The following is a 21,387-nucleotide window of genomic DNA, read 5'->3' as shown; positions in this document are numbered from 1 at the left end:
TAAGGCTTGTGTAAACCACTAACCCTACATAAATAACTGCAACAGAGATTGCTGCCTTAAAAAAATGTTCTTTTAAATATGTTGTTCAGGCTTTTTATTATTGTTGTTGAGATGCGAGTGTTGGATCAGTGTGTGCCAGAGGAGTTTCCTGGCATAGCAATGCCTCTGGCACAAATCTGGCATGCTGTCCTATCACCATGGGCACAACACTGGATTATCCCTGCAAAATAAAATCCCCACCTTGTGACGCCCCTGCTAACCCATTACACAACTGCTTAACACATGCACTGGCATTAAAAACACACTGACTGTCTCTATCGCTGGCATATACGTGCCGTGCATGTAGCGTGCGTGCATCAGTTGGTCAGTGGTCTGCCTGTTCCGCTTTTTCAACAACTCTCTCGCGCGCGCGCACATACGCACTTTGAAGTCCACACCAGAAAGACAAACAAGAGCGGTGACCATTTCAACAAACGAATGATTACACATTTTCTGTGCTGGGCGCAATAGTTCCAGACCGAGAAGCCCTTAACCTGACCCCTTCTCAACCCCAATAACCTTCAGGCCTCCCATTTGCACTCACGCACTAAACTGATGGATGCATTCTTTCATATCTGTCAATCATATGATCTGACCACTTTAACCTTAAATAAAGGTTAAATATGTTACACACGCAAACATAATTGAATTGAACTGAACTCCACGTGGAACAGCATTGGCAGCGCTATTAATAAAACCAAAAGCAAAGTGGCATCAGTGTGATCGATCATCCGGCGTGTACAGTGAATCCTATAGATTGTGAATCACAGAGTCACATCCATCATGCATCTGTACAACGTGTAAATTATTTGATCGATAATATAAACTACATTTCCACTAATTCCGCTATTTTATTTATTTTTAATTAATAGACGAAGATTTCCGTCCAGACACAGTGATGCACTTACAACAAGCAAAAGATATATGCATACGCGCCCAATGGGTTGAAATGAATCTATAAGTGTTCTTTTATCTATTAAACTGAATTGTAAAGGGAAACGGGGAACAAACGCGTGTTGTGACGGGAGATGCGGGGTATCCATCCAGAAAACATAAGAAACACATATTCGTCAAGAAATTCCTTCAGGTAAAGTATCCCAATGGGCAACAACATATAACACTGAAGTGAATTTTAAATATAGCGACTCGGGCTAGGCTAAACATCACGCTAGCCATCAATCATCGATGCACGTTTTAGTCCCTTACCTCCACTTTTATTCTCCTGCGTTGTGCTGGTCAACCGAAATGTAAAAATCCTCAAAAGCCCATGTAAGTTGAGTGAAACGAGGGTGTTTGGAGACGTGAAGTGTGTATTTATTCCTCTCGCGAGCTGCTGTGTATTGAGCTCTGCCAATGACCACTCAGCTGCCCCAAAAATAACAACACCCAACCGCCCGATTATCCTCACAAGCCGCCCCTCAGTGGCCCAAAACACGAGCCCGGTCGCTCAAACTCATCCCACGACGCTTATCTGACGCGTTTAAGGCTTTTAAAACCTCTTCGTGCCCGTCCTTTGTAGGTCTGTGAGCGACGTTACTGCGGTGGTAGTCGTGGTGGTATCGCGAATAGGCCTCCGTCTAGCGACTCAACGGGAGCACAAACAGGAAATGACCTCAGCGCACGCTCGGCGCGACGTCACAGGCAACGTCCGAAATTTCAAAAGGCTCGTTTTTTGTGCTGCCGCCTATCAGTAATGTAGAAATAGCAAGGGTGTAATTTTAGAGTAAAATCATAAATGTTTCGATTGTTTAATCGATTGCTCTTTAAAAACTATGACACATTTACATTTACTCTGCATGCATGCGCCATCTGCTGTCTATACGTCACATTTCCTCTGCAATATTATTTTTTCAAAGTTAAAGCCTTGAAGTTGCGAGAGAATAATATTGTACCCCAATATAAGCATGGTTTCATTCAGCCTAATTATAAGGGTTATGGGTAATTTTATAAACAGTAATAAAATAACCATCAAAAAGCACTATGGTAGAGTACTACCATTTTTGTTGATATTTTTTTAAGTGCATTTGAGGACCAAATAATACCATGGTATTTGAATATGGTAATAATTCGCTACCACGGTATTAGCAGATACCATTGTTCCATGGAACCACCACATCATTTTTTGTAAGGGGTACGCAAATAAATTCTGATTAAATCCGTGGGGGGGGGGGGGGGGGATAGAATATTCTATTCTATTCTGCTGTGATGTATATATTTGCTACATCACAGCAGAATAGAATAGAATAGAATAGAATAGAATAGAATAGAATAGAATAGAATAGAATAGAATAGAATAGAATAGACAACTGTTCCAGTCCATTCCTTTTTTTCTGCAAGTTACAGGTGGCAACAAGTAACTGTCTTTATGATTGAACAATTTAATCATTCACTCAACTGTTTGTTCGTTAATTCAGTGACTGCATTAAAATATGCTTAATTTAACATACTATAGCAGGACCTTAACTACCATAGACATTTAGTCATTAATACGTTATAATTGTTCAGCATGAAATTGATTACTGAAACTGCATAACATTTAGCGGCATCTAGTGGTGAGGTTGTGAATTGCAGCTGTCCACCACTCACCCCTCCTTTTCGAAGCACATAGAGAAGCTGCGGAGGCTGACACAGGACAAAGATGTCGTTCTCTAAGACCAAGCGTGCCGCCCGCTCAAATCCTGGAAAGTGAAGAAAAAGCGCCCCAGTCTATATTTTTTCCAGGATTTTCAGAAGCAGATTGGAGCTTTAGGTTTAATTTTTACATTAATCTAGCTTCCGGCCGATCACATTCCATATTCAACTTAAGGAAAAAAGTGTAGTGCCTATATAATTAACTTTATAAAGTTTTAAATATGGATCTTTTTCTTATACAAACGCATCGCTTCGCTTCAGAAGGGCTTTATTAACACCCAGAGCTGTGTGGAGCAGTTATATGATGAATAGATGCATTTTTATGCACTTCAAAAATGAGGCACCGATCAGTCCAATTATAAAGCTTGGATTAGCCAGGACTTTTTAAATATAACTATAAGAACAATGTCATATACACCTAGGGTGGCTTGAGGGTTAGTACATTTTTATTTTTGAGTGAACTAACCCTTTAATGAAAATAACTTCTGCCCTTCCTCTGCAGTGACATCTCTTCTCTTCTCTGATGATGTGTTTACTGGCGTGAGGGCGAGGCAACCTGCCAATCACATGAGAACATAGCCAACGACAATGATTCAATTAATTCCCAATGGACAAAAACAAGTCCCATCCTACATTTTTTCTTGTTTGAGAAGCTGTTTCACAATATGTATGGAAGCTTGTTTCCACCACGGAATAGAACTATTAAAAAAAGAATTTATAAAACACAGTTACGACTTTTTATCTTGCAATTCTGACATAAGACACAATTCTGACTTTTTATAGAAAAAAAAGCTGAATTGCGAGTATATATCTTATAAAATATCTTTATAAAATAAATGCAAGTTTTTCACGCAATTCTGAATTCATTACCGCAATTGCCACACCATTCTGTGGCGGAAACAAGCTTCCATAGATATGCGTCAAATATGGAGGAAATGGCGATGTCAGCGTCCGTTTCATGCCGAGTTTGTTGTACCTCGAATGTATGCAATTTCAGACGTAGCCATGGGTGCCATTCATCGAATCATTCATTCTACCTATTCCTTGCAAAAAACATGATTCTTCCAGGAACACAAAAGGCCCGTTCACACCAAGAACAATATCTATACCCTGATTAGGAATAACATTATGACTTCCTAATATTGTGTTGGTCCCCATTTTGCACAGCCCTGACCCATCGAGGCATTGACTCCACTAGACCCCTGAAGGGTGCTGTGGTATCTGGCACGAAGAAGTTAGCAGCAAATCCTTTAAGTCCTGTAAGTTGCGAGGTGGATCCATAGATCGGACTTGTTTGTTCAGTACATCCCACAGATGTGCTCGATTGGATTGAGATCTGGGGAATTTTGAGGCCAAGTCAACACCTCAAACTCATTGTGCTCCTTTATTACATTACTTTCAATATTGTATTTTATATTACATAATATATTACAATATTACTTGCATTCCTGAACCATTTATGTGCTTTGTTGCAGGGCGCATTATCCTGCTGAAAGAGCCACAGCTACTAGGGAATAGTTTCCTGAATGGTCTGCAACAATGGGTGGTTACGTGTCAAAGTAACATCCACATGGATGGCAGGACCCAAAGTTTTCCATCAGAACACTTCTCAAAGCATCACACTGCCTCTTCCCATAGTGCATCCTGGTGCCATGTGTTCCCAGGTAAGCAACGCAAACGCACAAGCTCAAACCAATTCGAGCCTTGTCCCTGTCGCTGGTTCACTACTGTTCCTTCCTTGGACCACTTTTGATCGATACTGACCAGTTTTTGAGATGCTCTGACCTAGTCGTCTAGCCATCATAAATTGGCCTTGTCAAACACGCTCAAATGCTTACTATTGCTCTTTTTTTCTGCTTCCAACACATCAACTTTGAGGACATGTTTACTTGCTGCCTAATATTTCCCACCCACAAACAGCTGACATGATGAAAACATAACCAGTATTATCACTTCACCTGTCATAATATTGTGCTTGAACAGTGTACAAGCTCTTGTAAGGTGAGACTTGATTTTGTTCTCGGGAATTGATTGGATCATGGGAAGTTGGGAGTTGCTAACTACATGGAGGCAGATCTAAATGCCATTTCAGTTAGTTGTGGAGAATAGCTCAATCTGCTGTAGCTTTGTTTCACAAGTATGCATGTTTGAACTGAATGATCATATTCATGTAACACGATATATGTTCATGGTTCTTTAAATGACCTTTATTCCCATATGACGGTGCCAGTGGAAATTGAAAACATGCGTGACAATGAAAACACAGAAAAATATTTCTAAAGATCAGATATTATCTGCAGAATTGCAACATTTGTGTATTGTTATTGCGCTTGGTTTGGCCTGTTGTTGAGGTTATTCTAATCCTCTATTCTAAAATCAAATGTGTTTATCAGGGCTGGCTTCTAAAAGCATAGTGTGATAGCAGTTGTTGACAACTCTGCTTAGGTCCATTCATAACAGGAAACAACAGCTCATTATCCTTCTGCTGTTGCTCTGTCAGCCACGGCTAAATAAACATTTATATAGTCAAAGAAATTGTTTCCTGGATTTCATAACAAGATTGTTTTTATTATGTTCAGTATGTGTGATGACAATACATGCAAATAAGAGCAAGTTTTACTCGTGTCATGGCTACCATGTATTATTGTGTGGAAACCTATTTAAAAGCTTATCTAAGGTTTCACTTCAATATTTCTCATATTATGTGTCCGTGCTAAGTTAGCCTGCATTATCATATCCATGTTTGTATCTGAAACACCAGAAACAATTTAATCAACAGAAAAACAACAGAGAAACCAGAAAATGTCATATAGAATAAGCCCAATGTTTTGTAGCAAGACTAAATTGTTCTTGTGATATGCGGGTATATGGTGATAATAAAAACGAGGCAGACACAAGTGCAGTAGAAGAAGCATCTGTATTTGACTAAAGGCATCTAATCCAGTGTCTCTACGCAATTTTCTTTATATATTTCAGTGTAAAAAGCCTATATTCTATAGAAAAAAGAAACAAAAAAGATAACAGAAAATCGAAAATAACAATCTCTGAGAAGAAAACATTATAAATCACAATAAGTCCCCATTCACCAATTATTTTAATTAAAATAGAAACATTATCTCAAGTTTTCTATCATTTTCCCTCAAAACAAATATATATATACCTTATATATATTTATATTTCTATGTATTTTCCAAGGCAGTTTGGCATGGCCAACAGACAAAAATGATCATGGCCATAGTATTTCATATCTCAACACAAAGTTTAAAAACATTTCAAATGAGGGCTGACGCGATGAGAACAGTTGTTTCGCACCAACGGAGAGTGGCGGTCAGGTGACCACATACAAGATGGCACCCATAAACGGAGGTAAGTGCAGCCATACATGGAAACATGCAACCCCACACACAAAACATGAAGCGCAGAGCCTCAAATTAATGTGTTAAATATGTTATCGTTTTCCCTGTACAGAGGTGCTAAATTAGGTCTGACATGAAGATCTCCCAGATGAAAGCGCAAAAGTGGAACCTGACATGGTGGTGCGGTCACGTGTGGTGGATAGTGTGTGTGCTGCAGGTCTTTTTCTCCAAGATCCATCTTGTTTTTGCCTCCTTAGTTCTGCATCATAACTTGTGGGTTCTGAGGGTCTGTATGTGGCCATTACAGTCACTGGGATAAGTGATATGCTTTATTCCCTGAATACGATATCTTTAGGCAAGTTTTACGGTGAACATTTATGTACTGTGTATTACAGGAATCAAGTGTGAGGGTGAAGACATGTACGGTATGTAAAACATTAAGTGGAAAACTAAATACGCAAAACTAAATGTGGAGAGAAAAGAAATGGATGAATATGAAAGAAAACGATGGCAGGTAAAGGTACAACAAAGCTCATTTTGGGTTGAATTGTAATGATTTAGGGTTAAGTCCCTGGATGATTGTGTGTGTGTGTGTGTGCATCCCTGGGTTCTCAGGACCGAGCAATCCCTTCCCATCCATTTCTGTGGGACTATGTAGATCCTCGTTTCTGTAACTCCTGAATAAAGGCTGTGGAAGAACACATGGAAATAAATGAATACAAAAAAGAATCCTTTCAAACACAGCAGGGACAGGAAGTGAAAGGCAAAGAAAAAGTTGATGTACTCACCTCCGATGATTTCATTTTTAACCTTCTGAAGCTCTTTTCTCACCTCCTCTAGCAGTTCCTAAAGAATCAGATGGACACATATAAACAAATTCATGTTCACATGAAAATATCTTTGCTGATTAAAATGATAATAATTTCAAAGTTATAAAACATGTTCAAATTTCAATATCACACAAAAATAAGATGCTATAGAACAAACCGCTTTATTTAAAGAAATAAATGTAATCAGAATGAAACTTCTCAAACAAGAAGAATTGGGGGGCGGCTAAACGTTGGTCGACTAGAAGAGGCCTAGTCGACCAAATTTTTATTAGCTGGTTAGTCGAAGAAAAAAAAAAATTGCAAAGTCCATGAGGATCGTTAACGGCAGGTCCTTGTGGTAATTACAGTATGTCGGGCAGGAAACCAAAAGTTCATCAAATTATCCATCAACATCAAACATGGCTTATTTCAAAACATGTAAGTAGAAAATTTACACAGCCGCTCGCTGTAACATTAACCTAGATAAATGTGGGCGATTATTAGTTGTGAAAGAGCAGAAGCTGAAGTATTAGCGCGCTTACTGCATGATAGCGGCGTCGGCATGATCAAACGGAAACAACTTAAAATACACGTTGTTTTTGGTCATACAGATGAGAGTAATATATCATTCAGCACTGTAAAGGGTTTTAATCTTCTGTAATTTATTTCGAAAAGCAAATATGAAAACCAGAGACTGTAAGCTTTAAAATTATACATAGTTTGTCAATAGTACTTTAGGTTTTTACTTATGTGCACTTAAAGGTGCTGTATGTAAGTTTTTCATAAATAAATAAAAATTCCCTCCATTAAAATACCATAATATGCTTGCAGATAAGTAGGAAACATGCTAAATTCACCTACTTGTTTTTACAGCCAGTTATTCTACTTTGAAATGTGCGTTCCATGTCGGAATTCGTTTTTTGTTTTGGTCTGTGCGAAACCGCACCACTACATGTAGGTTGCCCGTTGGCGAAAAACACAGCGTATTGCTCCCATGGAAGCCAGCAAACAAACTGGGTCAGAGATCGCAGATTCTACCCGACCTGAAAAGCCTCGGCCAGCAAAAAATCTCCATGAACGAGAGCATAATAAACACTGATTAATCATCTCATCAACTTACAGTGTGGCTTTTATTGTCAATTGTGCTCGCCCCTGTTGAGAGTTCTCAGAGCTGGCATTAAGATTTTGTTTTATTTAACAATCCTCATTGATTTGTCTTTACTATTAAGTTGAATTAATCATGATAATATTATATATTATAATACAATAGTGATATTAATAGATTATTATTACTATAATAATTATTATTATTTTATTTATCAACAGTAAAAATTTAAATACTAACATTTATTGTTGTATTAATTTATTTGTTTTCAAACGTTTAATCATTGAGCTTTTATTTTGGCAGAAAACCGCATGAAGACCTTATCGCTTCTCTTTGTTGACAACATAAACAAATTTATAAATGCTTCTCATGACACATGTTGTGTTCCCAAATTCAAATTATAAGTGACTCAAACACACAGCACTTGCAGAGTAGTATTTACTGTAAATCGAAACTGAAACGCAGTGCTGTTACAGTACTCTGAAACATGCAGTGCTTCAGACTATATATTTATATCATTTGGGTACATTGCGATTTGATGATTGCACTAAGCCATATCACATTTTTACCACCATGCTTTGTCAAAAATCTAAGCATGTTACTCACATTTAGCCCTTTAAACCCTGGCTAACATGCTAATTGTGTCCCGCATATCTGTATCCTAAAGGCTTTCCTGGATCTCAACCAGTAGAGCATGGCACTAGCAATGCCAAGGTCATGGGTTCGATTCCCAGGGAAAGCAAGAATTGATTAAAATGTAAAAAGTGTTCCTTAAAAAATGCAATGTAAGTCGCTTTGGATAAAAGCGTCTGCCAAATGCATAAATGTAAATTTAAATGTTAGAAGCATGAAATAATTGTATTAGAAAACGTTTAATTTTGCAGTTTATTTAGGAATTGTTTAAGGCCATTTGCCGATTTCAATCATCATACAGTAATCAGGACAAAATCATCCAACACTCTCACACACCTTAAGTAATGTGACCAAAACTCATGATTAAACGAATATTTAATATATATTTAATATATTAATTGTTAAATAATTAACAAAACACTCAACATAATTTGGTGCCAGATGTGAGAACCACTACATATTATACTGCTCAAAAGTTTGTGCTTGGAAAGTCCCTACTGCTCACCAAGGATATTTATTTGATCAAAAATAAAGTAAAAACAATAATTTTGTGAAATACTGTAACATTTTAGGGATGGGTATAACGCTCCTCCACTCTTGATAGCAAAATGGAAATATTTGCAAGACTTTCTAACATTTACAGATGGAGAATATACTGTGAAATGTAAGTTATAGACTAAAGAAAACCACATCTCTTAAAAACTTAACATGTTAACCATATCTTTCTTTCTTTCTTTCTTTCTTTCTTTCTTTCTTTCTTTCTTTCTTTCTTTCTTTCTTTCTTTCTTTCTTTCTAGCCCTTAATATAAAGTATTAGCCTAGAAATCTAGACGCACCCTAGCGGCAGCAAATTTAATCTGCCCGCGAGTGTCGTCTAGCAACTCTCAATACCCTTCTGAGCTGTATTCCCCTAACTCTTGCCGGGCCAATCACATTGTGTATAGAGTCGGTGGGCGGGGCCATAATGACGACAGCCGAGTTGCGCTTGCTTCTAGTAAACACAGAAACTGGCAAACGGCGGTCTTTCGAATCAGCTTTGACCGTGACTCTGGAAGACTTGGAGTTAAGCTTTTCTCTGAGAAAAGAACAAAGAACGGCACTGAAGTCATTCTTAAAAAGGGAAGATGTGTTCGGAGTTTTTGCCGACCGGATACGGCGAATGTTTAATCTATCAACAAGCTCTGTTTCACCTTCGTTGCTCTGATTGGTGTAGCGCTATCCTATCGCGTACAGAGGGAGTTTGAAAGACAACCGTTTATCCCGCCCCTCAGATTGAGCCCTGTCTATGGTGAGTTTCCAGACCAAACATCTTGATGTGGGTCTGGCTTGTCAGGCTAATAAAGTATGTCATGTTGAGGACAAATTGGATTTAGAATATTTGCATGCAGCAGCTCACTGTGTGTCCTATGCTATTTTTCAGATGCGAGTAAAATCGAATGACTGTATATTGATGTAAACGGTATTGCCTCATTCTATATAGTTTTTAAAAAAATATATATCAATATATAGTACAAACTCAATATAATGAACAGCCATATTAATTAAATAAAATTGTGGCATATAAACTGATATGTGGGTTTATAAAAAAAAGTCAGAATATAAACTGCGAGATATAAACACTTTTTCTTTAAAAGACTTTAATTCTGACCTGTTTAATTCGTTCCATCTCTGACTCTCCTTCTCCACTCTCGGGCTCTGATGATTGGTTAACAGTTTTCATCCTGAAAAGAAATGAAGACAGTAATTAATAAATAGAAATAGGTCAAAAGAGGAGGGAAAATGAAAAAAGGAAAGGCGAAAGCCTGTACACCGTCCCAAATGGCGATAGAGCGGCTTAAAAGCATTGACTTCCATTATTAAGAGGAATAAGCCGACATCAAAGTCTCATTCACGTCCATGGCTTTAACTGGAACAATGTCACTGCCAAAAAGCTGATGTTCAAAAATATGAGTGCAGTTTATTTATATATCTATCTATTTACTTTGAGTTAAAAGTGAATAACCCTCCTCTTCCAAGGGCTTGTGGGCAAAAAAGCAAGGATACACACTTTAAAAATCCACTGGAAAAAGTGACAATCGGTGCATCTTTGAATTAATATTTTAAACATAATTTTTGGGTGTTAATTTTAATCTTACATACAATTTAGGAACGTTATATGTGAATTTGAACGCAGCAAAAGTGTTTCAGGATTTAAGTCATGGATGTGGAGAGAGCTTTAATATTGGCTCTTACACAGATCTGCTGGAAACAGAAGTAATAAAGTCAGTAACATGGAGCCCCCTGTGGACAACAAGAGAATAGCTGCAGAATCAAAGCAATAAACCCAAGCCTGAAGACAAATGTAAATAAATACCCTAAAGAAAATCATGTAATACTGTTGAAAAAAGCATGTAATACTGAGACAGTGTTGCACAGGTCTACAGACACTACAGAAAGGCAAAGAGTTTTCCAAAGCCCACGAGTTTAAAGATGGCAAAACCAGCAAAGATGAAGCCAAATGAGATCAGAAGCTCAGATGCACTCCAGTCTCATGATGGGTCAAGTTAAGTCCAGTCTCCCCGAACAACCAACACTGTGTTTGTGTGTGTGTGTGCCCTTGTTTATATTACATTGTGTGGACCAAATGTCCCCATAAGGATAGTAAAACCTGAGATAATCTATATTGTGGGGACCAGTCAGTGGTACAGAGGGAGGGGTGTGTGTGTGTGTGTGTGTTTGTGTGTGTGTGTTTGTGTGTGTGTGTGTTAGACTAATTAGAATCGCTCCATACTTTAGTGACAAAATTGCTGACAATCTGCTTAGTGATCAGACTTAGTTAACTTGTAACTTCTATGATAACTCATTTTGGAATCGTGAATCAATAAGCATTACGCTGATTCATATTTAAACTTTCACATTATTAAAATATTTCCATTTCAGATAAATGCTGTTCTTTTAAACTTACTAGTCAAAGAATTCTGGATTCTGGAAATATTAAAATCAAGCAGCATAACTGTTTTCAACATTTATAAGAATAATAAATGTACTGCACTGAGCCCTCAAAGGCACATGGTGATGGGAAAAAAAATGAGATGGGAGGGAAAATTATGTCAACCTTGCATTCGCTCACAAACCTTATGAGTTCTCTGCAAGTGAACGCAAAGTTTCTCGGGGGAACGCTATATGATTTCTTCCCATATTTTTTCCATCACTATGTCCTTAGAGGCTCCATCGAAATGTGGATTTTTCAAACTTTTAAATGGTACTCTACACATACACTCACCTAAAGGATTATTAGGAACACCATACTAATACTGTGTTTGACCCTCTTTCACCTTCAGAACTGCCTTAATTCTACGTGGCATTGATTCAACAAGGTGCTGAAAGCATTCTTTAGAAATGTTGGCCCATATTGATAGGATAGCATCTTGCAGTTGATGGAGATATGTGGGATGCACATCCAGGGCACGAAGCTCCCGTTCCACCACATCCCAAAGATGCTCTATTGGGTTGAGATCTGGTGACTGTGGGGGCCATTTTAGTACAGTGAACTCATTGTCATGTTCAAGAAACCAATTTGAAATGATTCGAGCTTTGTGACATGGTGCATTATCCTGCTGGAAGTAGCCATCAGAGGATGGGTACATGGTGGTCATAAAGGGATGGACATGGTCAGAAACAATGCTCAGGTAGGCCGTGGCATTTAAATGAAGCCCATTGGCACTAAGGGGCCTAAAGTGTGCCAAGAAAACATCCCCCACACCATTACACCACCACCACCAGCCTGCACAGTGGTAACAAAGCATGATGGATCCATGCTCTCATTCTGTTTACGGCAAATTCTGACTTTACCATCTGAATGTCTCAACAGAAATCGAGACTCATCAGGCAACATTTTCAGTCCAATTTTGGTGAGCTTGTGCAAATTGTAGCCTCTTTTTCCTATTTGTAGTGGAGATGAGTGGTACCCGGTGGGGTCTTCTGCTGTTGTAGCCCATCCGCCTCAAGGTTGTGCATGTTGTGGCTTCACAAATGCTTTGCTCCATACCTCGGTTGCAGGGATGGAAATTAGCACCCGCCACCGGCCAAATGCGGGTGATTTTGCGTTGTGGCGGGTAAACTCGCTTCACCTACCGGCCACCGTGGCGGGTAAATAAAACTCTTTATAAACTGTGTTCAGTGAATGCGAGTGCGGCCGCACTATGTATGTCCAAATATGACCAGTCGTTTTCGCCGTCATTACCCGGATGTAGTGCCAGAAGACGCGAATAATAACCATAATAACTCGCGCGCACTGAGAGAAGATCCGTCACTGTCATCCGGAAGCGCGCACCCGTCTCACAGCGCGCAAATATTGAGTTCTCTTTCAAGTCTTGTGCTTAAACGGACAAACTCACACAAAAAGTATGCCAACATGTTCATCTTGATGAGAATTCTAGCAGACATAGTCTGAATATGCCTTAAGTGAACTTTATACAGTCGTGAAAGATGACGCATATCCCTCTATTAGGTCTTAAAGGGGCAGTAGCTTTTACTGCTATGTTTAATGTCAAACAAACGATAAGGACATCACTCACTGCTCTTGATTGAATAGCTTTTGTAAGTTTAATAAGGAATAATCTTTCATTTAAACAGTTAAATATGCAGTTATTTTACATTTGATTACTTTATTACATTTCTGTAGGCTAGTAGACCTGTACATTATTATTTAATGTACACATGAGTGAAATCAAGTTAAACATTTTACTTTGAATTTTATTTTATACTGTTTGATGTTGCAATGTGCTAAATAAATATTTGCATAATTTGTAATTGATTTATTATTTGAAACTTTAATATTAATTAATGCAATTGCAATACCTTGATTTTTAGTAAAGTTACACAGTCACAGCATTAGCCATAAATGCAATGGATAATTGGCATAATTTCTTTTAGTGCTTCGGTTTCAGCCAATAATTTTTATTTCGATGCATCCCTACTGACAATGTTCTGCTCGGTGTGTCGTCAAACGCTTCAGAAGATGCCAAAACTAGTAGTTTCATTGTTGGTACTAAAAACCTAAAACTGGAAGCCATAAAAGAATCATCCGAATGCCACATCCAGGTAAAAAAAAAAAAAAGAGAGAGAACATAGAGCTCATTTAATGAAATGTATATCAGTTCATGGTTTGTGTGTGTATAAGAGTGAAAAAATGTCAGTATTTCATTGAGATTTGAGATTAAATAAACTGCTTAAGTATTGTAGAGCTTGTAGTATTAATTTTCACGTGCAGTTACACATTGTCGGTTAAAAACAAGAAAGTGGCTGGTAAAAACATTGAGTGGCTGGTAGATTTTGAAATCCACCAGCCACAGTGGCCGGTGGACAAAAAAGTTAATTTCCATCCCTGCTCGGTTGTAATGAGTGGTTATTTCAGTCAAAGTTGCTCTTCTATCAGCTTGAATCAGTCGGACCTTTCTCCTCTGACCTCTAGCATCAACAAGGCATTTTCGCCCGCAGGACTTCTGCATACTGGATGTTTTTCCCTTTTCACACTATCCTTTGTAAACCCTAGAAATGGTTGTGTGTGAAAATCCCAGTAACTGAGCAGATTGTGAAATACTCAGATCGGACCGTCTGGCACCAACAACCATGCCATGCTCATAATTGCTTAAATCACCTTTCTTTACCATTCTGACATTCAGTTTGGAGTTCAGAAGATTGTCTTGACCAGGACCACACCCCTAAATGCATTGAAGCAACTGCCATGTGATTGGTTGATTAGATAATTGCATTAATGAGAAATTGAACAGGTGTTCCTAATAATCCTTTAGGTGAGTGTATTTGTTGTATTAATGGGAATACCAATATTACATAGATCTGAACGGTAGTATATGCATATATGTGTGTGTGTAAATAAAATGTATAAAGGGTGTTTTGGGGATATGACACAATGTTCCATGTTCAAAACTAATCAAACTTTGTTAATGTGGACTTGCGTGGCTTACTACTTTATTGCATTAAATGTTTAGGTAAATGTGTGTATGAAAGCAGGGGAACCAGCGGCGCTGATAATATTAGACCATAACCACACGAGAGCATGCTGTAGTAAAAATACCTGGTAAGTGGGCTAGAGGAAGAGGGTGATTCCAGACTTCTGGGTGCTGAGTTAGTCCTGTTTGAGACATTACTATATGTACACTTTACTTTAAACTACAGGGCCCTATGGACAGTCACACTGTCCATACTTACACAACAGCAGGAGTTCTTTAAACATCCGACTAAAGGAGATTCAGTGCGGTTACATGATTTAGACAGAACTTTTCAATTCATTATTCAATTCAATTCAGTGTGTGTCTGTAAATGAGTGTTTACCTGGGCATGGTGGCTGATTTCTCCCATGGTTTCCTAAAGTCTGTTAAAAAAATATATATATATTTATATATGAGAAAAGACTTGATGAGTATCTAAAATGTTACAAATATATTGTATTCTTACCGGCTGGGCCTTGACTGTCGGAATCATCCTGAAGATCAATAGGTAAAGGAAAAGAGACAAACCGAGAGGAAAATGAAAGTGTTTCTTCTGCATTCAGTAATAGTGCTTCAAGTCTAACTCAATTTTACTACTTACATTTACAGTAATAGCAGCCATATTCCATCTCAAGTCTATGGACAAGCTCTATAAATCTTTTAAGACTTTTGCATGCACTATAACACATTTACTCATAATGATTCTTAAAAGATAGAAGATGTTCTTACATTACTGGGCTCTTCTGCTTTGGGAGGCGGCTTCTCCCCTTTATCGGTTGCTTTTCTCCTGTGACGATAAACAATAAAATAAATAAAAAATCAGTCACTAGAAATACATTTTTACAAACAAGCCAAAGAAATATTATGGGTTATTTAGAACTTAGTATCTATAGATTGCATTAGTAGCAAGTCTGTAAAACAAAATGAAAGATAAATTGTTACATTATAAAAAAAAGTGTCATATTGTGATATCAATGATATAGCGAGGTGATGACTTTTGGCGCACTTATTTTCCCTAGCGTGCACAACAACACCTGTCTGAGAGTATAAATTGTATTGCACACCTTCCAGGCTTCCAGCGGATCAGAATAGAATATTCAGACAGACCATGGCATAAACTACTTTAGTTTTTGTTGAACTAAAATGCTATTGTTTTACTTAAAGGGGTGGTAAAACACAATTTCACTTTTCTAACTGTAGCTAGTGTGTAATGTCGCTGTTTGAGCATAAACAACACCTGCAAAGTTACAACGTACAAAGTTTAAAGCAAAAAGAGATATTTGCTTTTTTTTAAAATCAATTTCTAAGGACTACAGCAAACGGCTGGTAGGGAACTACAGCCTTTTCCTCCAGGGTAGCTGACATCCAGGGATGAAAATTAACTTTTTTGTCCATCGGCCACTATGGCTGGTGGATTTCAAAATCTACCAGCAGTCACTCAATGTTTTTACCAGCCACTTTCTTGTTTTTAACCGAAAATGTGTAACTGCATGTGAAAATTAATACTACAAGCTCTACAATACTTAAGCAGGTTATTTAACCTCAAGTCTCAATGAAATGCTGACATTTTCTCTTATACACACACAAACCATGAACTGATGTACATTTCATTAAATGAGTAGGGATCTGTGTCCTCTTTTTTTTTACCTGGATGTGGCATTTGGATGATTTGTGGTCTTTTATGGTTTCCAGTTTTAGGTTTTTAGTCCCAACAATGAAACTATTAGTTTTGGCGTCTTCTGAAGCGTGTTGATGACATACCGAGCAGAACATTGTCAGTAGGGATGCACCGAAATAAAAATTCTTGGCCAAAACCGAAAGAGAGGATACCAAGGCCAAAAAACGAAACGCCAAAAGAAATTATGCCAATTATTAGTACAATTGCATTTATGGCTAATACTGTGACTGTGCAACTTTACTAAAAATCAAGGCATTGCAATTGCATAAATTAATATTAAAGTTTCAAATAATAAATAAATTACAGGTTATGCAAATATGTATTTAGCACATTGCAACAACCCACAGTATAACATGAAATTCTAAATAAAATGTTTAACTTGACCTCACTCATGTGTACATTAAATAATAGCTAATGTACAGGCCTACTGGCCTGCAGAAAGAAATTTAATAAAGTAATCAAATGTAAAATAACTGCATATTTAACTGTTTCAATTAAAGATTAATCCTTATTAAACTTACAAAAGCTATTCAATCAAGAGCAGTGAGTGATGTCCTTATCTTTTGTTTGACATTAAACAGACAGCAGTAAAGGCTACTGCCCCTTTAAGACCTAATGAAGGATATGCGTTGTCTTTCGAGATTTTCTCGACTGTATACAGTTCACTTAAGGCATATTCAGACTATGTCTGGATGTTTGGATACTCATCAAGATAGACATGTTGACATACTTTTTGTGGGAGTTTGTCCGTTCAAGCGCAAGACTTGGAAGAGAACTCAATATTTTCGGATGATGCACAGAGACAGAATCTTCTCTCAGCGCGCGCGAGTCCTCCTCATTCGCGTCTTCTGGCTCTAGCGTTACACACACCCGGGTGATGATGACGGCTAAAACGACTGCTCATATTCGAACATACGGCAGCAGCACTCGCATGCATTAAACAAAGTTTACAAAGAGGTGAAACAGTAGATATTTTATTAACCCACCACGGTGGCAGGTAGGTGAAGCAAGTTTACCCGCCACAACTCAAAATCACCCACATTTGGCTGGTGGCGGGTGCTAATTTCCATCCCTGCTGACATCACTAACTCCAATATTTACATAAACCCCTCCTCTGAGAATATTAAATATGGGGGGCAAGGCCTTTTTTTTTTTTTTGCTGTGGAGAAGAGTTGCTGTGGTATAGTTAGTAGGCTAGTAACAGTGTCGATGCCACAATGCTGACAAAACATTTTCATGTCCACTTTGTTCAGCCTTCCTAGGGACGGGGGAGTTAGGGATCAATGGTTACAATTCATTTTTAACCCGGTCCCTCATAGTTATTACCCAAATATCGCTCCCTATGATACAGATTTTATGGAGGAAAGTCTGCACAATCTTTACAAGTTCAATGCAGGATTCGCAACACAGCTTGTCCTGAAAAATGGTTATGGGGCACAACCTGTAAGTATGATTTATTTTTCGTCAATGTGTTTTCCTGTAATAGTTCATATTTTTAATTGTACGTCATAGCAAGGAAGTAAACAGATGACAACGCTGTTTGGCTCTGCAAACCATTTTGTTAAATGCTCATTCATACTTAACGTTATCCGACAAACACCTTACGTTACAAACTTTTTTTAAAACCCTTTAAGATTTCCAGTAAAAACACGAATAACTTTGCTTTCATTTGACTCGTGCTGAGTGTTACTATAAAGCTGCTGCTGCCACCTTAGATTTACAATAGATTTACATTTTGAATTACGTATTCTCTCATTTTTGACAGTAGCTCATTGGAAAAGGATGGACAATGTCCTTCATTTTGTTTGCACTAATAAATGCTGCAATAAAACCTTCCAGCTGCAATAACCAATAAAACTTTGTTCCATATGTTTTTTTTTATATATCGTCATAAATATTAACGCAAACATTCTTGAAATATCGTGATATCATTTTGAGGCTATATAGCCCACCCCTACTTCTACCCGTTTTTTTTTTTTTTTGCTTCAAATCAAAGTTTTTAATGTTATGATTCACCTCATAGCTGGGAAGCCTGGTTCAGGGCATATATGCTTTAACACAGACTTTAAAATCCATAATGGAAAAATGAATGGGAAAAGAAATACTTCCATAACCGGCGCTGCTAAAAAAAAGTGGACGTGCACTAATGTACTCTATAAAGCTCAGTACAGTACCTCCAATTACAGGAATGTCAGTAATGCAGAACAAGATGTTCATTCACCTTGTCATGCCTCTTAACACACTTCACAGATCAAATAACATATTTTTGTAATGAGAAACTATTTTAATGAGGAATTCATGTGCGCTTCACATTGCTTCGATCAACAGCCATCTTCTAACACCCCAGGCTACATTTTTCTAATCAAGCAAGAACATCTTTCAGGCTGAACAGGGAAAGACAAAAATATCCAAAAACCAATTGGCAAGACTAAATTACACAAATGTAATCCGCCTGTCTAGTATTACAGTGTGTGGTCACTATGCATTTTAAATTAATTCAGAAACTGAAAATCGTTTTTTTGATTTAGAACCGGTTTCACCTTTATATATATATATTTTTAAATAAAATTAAAACTTTAAATTACTTTTAGAACTTGAACATGCATTCCGCCACCAATGCACAAAGTGATGAACACAGTGATGAACAATGTAAGGGCTGGGCGATATGGAGCAAAAAATATATCTCAATATATACGATATACATCTCGATATCTTTACAGGAAAAATAACCCCCTAAAAATTACAGCAAAAACAAATATGCCAAATACCACGAAATCTTTTTTTTATTGAAGTGCAAAGAGGTAGTCAGTTCATGTAGGAACAAAGTGCTTTTGCGACATTTAAAAAAAAAACCTCCCTGATTACATAAATAATAATAATTTAACTGTAAAAGAAAAAATAATAATATAGCCTTCTTTTCATTCATTTCATGCTTTCAAAAGATGAATCAAAGACTCCTTTTTTATACTTAAAGTAAACAGTAAGCATTCTGCAGAAAGAGTGGGGCATGACTGAGATATAAATAAACTGATTTTGTCATAACACCACTTCCTGTTAAATTTGTATCAAAATTCAAACAGTAGATGTCGCACTCTTTACTAAAGCGTGACTGAGTGCCTCATCATGCAGATCATGTAAACATTAGCCGATATTCACTTCTTTTCCAGTTACAGAACGAAATATGAATGTCAGAAGGTAGGCTATAATATGATGGCTACAGCACAACTTACAGAAGAGCACTGTCTCATAGGACACCCGGGATGTCTCGTATTTCCCTCTTGGTTAAAACATGAATAGACCTATTCATCATAATCCTGTGATAAAACTGACCAAATAATAATATTTTGAATTTTGAAATGTTTTCAAATGATATGCGATCATTTTGACATTTTAACTGAAAACCAATAGTGTCAATCCCTGACTGTGGGTGAAACTTCCGATTTGAACTATGATGAACATTAATATTTCTTTATGAATTTTAGCAAGCAGTTGTGTTAGAAGGAAATTCATGGTCTCTAAACTGAGTCTTGAACAACGCACGCGCTTGTCAACATGATAACTAATCCTCACCTGGTTGCGGACGCCGCCGTGTTCAATGAGACAACATGCGAGGGGAGGGGGAACAAAAGCAACGAGGCGGGAGGCGCGCGAGCACAACACAGAGAAGGCAAACAAGCAAAGTGGCGGAATCAGAATTAAATATAAACAACATATCGATATATACGATATGTACAAATCCATATCAAGTTTAAAAAATATCTCGATATATTTTAAATATCAAGACATCGCCCACCCCTAATGTAAGTATATGAACAAATAACTGAACTGCATTTATAGCATCTGTAAAAGGACTGTTAAAAGTGATTAGATGCATCTGTAAACACAGATACATTTTGAAAGAATTATAGATTTTTTTTTCTAATAGTTTTTAAATACTTCTTCCACAGAAGCATCATTCACAGAACTGCTAAGGCCAACCAGAAAACCAGAAAATAACCTGAAATAAATGTACCGGTAATCGTAATCAATCGTAATCAAATGGTCAGGAGGCGACTTGAAGGTTAGCAGGAAAAAAAAAACAGCAAGCACACTGCCATGGAATGGATGTCAATGGAGGAGAGGCTTCAGTACGCTGAATAAACTGTGCTTTTGACTTAACTTAGCCGACCTTAACATGTTTATCATTAAATCTTCAGTTTGAATTGCTCGAATTTGCAACATTTTTGCGGCAGGTAGGATTCATTAAAATCTCAACTTTATTTTTATTAAAATCGCATAACCCTAATCTGAGAAACACAGATTTTTCACAATTTTTGTACGCAGACTTTTTAAAAGTAAATTATTAAATTATATACAATGTACTTATCCAAGTTAAGTACAATTAACAAAGAAAATAAGTAACTGTAACTTTGTTAAGTTAAAGTTCGAGTTTTTTAAGTAATTTGCCAAGTAATTTCTACTTAGTTTAAGTTTTCATACATTTACTTTACAAAATGTTTATTTTGACCTTATTTGGCAGAAGTAATAGCGTTGGGGAATACTAGATGAGATTCGTCTGATATGAGGTAAAAAATAACAAATACTGTTCATTTTCTCGTTTTGGGACTTAAGACATCAATGTGTCTCCACGAGCTGCAGTGTTTAATATGGATTCGTATAACTGTGTTTTTTACTCTCATAGAAATACACCCCATTGACATGCATTATACGAGCAGCGGTTGGAGTTAAAAATCTTCCTTTGTGTTCTACTGAAGAAAGAAACACACCTACATCTTGGATGCCCTGGGGGTAAGCAGATAAATATTACATTTTTTATTTTTGGGTGAACTATCACTTTAAGGGAGCGCGCTTTGCGTGCATTCTGCCACGCCAAACCATGCATGCGCTTGCCTTTATATGTTCAACTTGAAACATTTTCATTGACGTACAGAAAAAAATCTATTTATACTTTTATGCGGGCGGGAGCGGGAGAAGGTAACGTATATTTTTGCTGGAGTGGGCGAGAGCAGGACAGAATCCTGCGGGACTGAAAAATCTGTTCCACACAGGTCTCTACATCAACCTTAGGCTATAGATAATTTGGAAAATTCTTTCAAACTGCTTAAAACTGAGACATAATCCAATGTTAATGAGGGGATATGTTTGT

General features: G+C 37.4%; 2 protein-coding genes across 4 annotated transcripts in view; both read right to left on the bottom strand.

The window, feature by feature from the left end:
* The window catches only part of akt2 (v-akt murine thymoma viral oncogene homolog 2), a 35,216-nt gene extending 33,569 nt beyond the window's left edge, over positions 1-1,647 (bottom strand). Inside the window, exon 1 of the mRNA XM_067419504.1 lies at positions 1,246-1,647. The gene's annotated coding sequence lies outside the window, so the exon portion shown is untranslated. The remainder of the gene's footprint in view (positions 1-1,245) is intronic.
* Positions 1,648-5,568: 3,921 nt separating this feature from the next.
* The window catches only part of vaspb (vasodilator stimulated phosphoprotein b), a 74,884-nt gene continuing 59,065 nt past the window's right edge, over positions 5,569-21,387 (bottom strand). For 2 of the 3 annotated variants that reach the window (XM_067419484.1, XM_067419483.1), the window contains exons 8-14: positions 15,293-15,350; positions 15,030-15,057; positions 14,907-14,946; positions 14,650-14,706; positions 10,222-10,294; positions 6,815-6,872; positions 5,569-6,714 (exon numbers count right to left, since the gene is read on the bottom strand). In XM_067419484.1, coding sequence (XP_067275585.1) covers positions 6,677-6,714; positions 6,815-6,872; positions 10,222-10,294; positions 14,650-14,706; positions 14,907-14,946; positions 15,030-15,057; positions 15,293-15,350 — 352 coding nt within the window. In that variant the 3' untranslated portion in view covers positions 5,569-6,676. The remainder of the gene's footprint in view (positions 6,715-6,814; positions 6,873-10,221; positions 10,295-14,649; positions 14,707-14,906; positions 14,947-15,029; positions 15,058-15,292; positions 15,351-21,387) is intronic. The other variant, XM_067419485.1, reaches the window with a different exon arrangement.

The sequence above is a fragment of the Pseudorasbora parva genome, chromosome 16 (assembly GCF_024679245.1).
Source record: "Pseudorasbora parva isolate DD20220531a chromosome 16, ASM2467924v1, whole genome shotgun sequence".
NCBI lineage: Eukaryota > Metazoa > Chordata > Actinopteri > Cypriniformes > Gobionidae > Pseudorasbora > Pseudorasbora parva.
The sequence above is the reverse complement of the archived record's forward strand: the minus strand, read 5'-3'. Positions and strand labels throughout refer to the sequence as shown.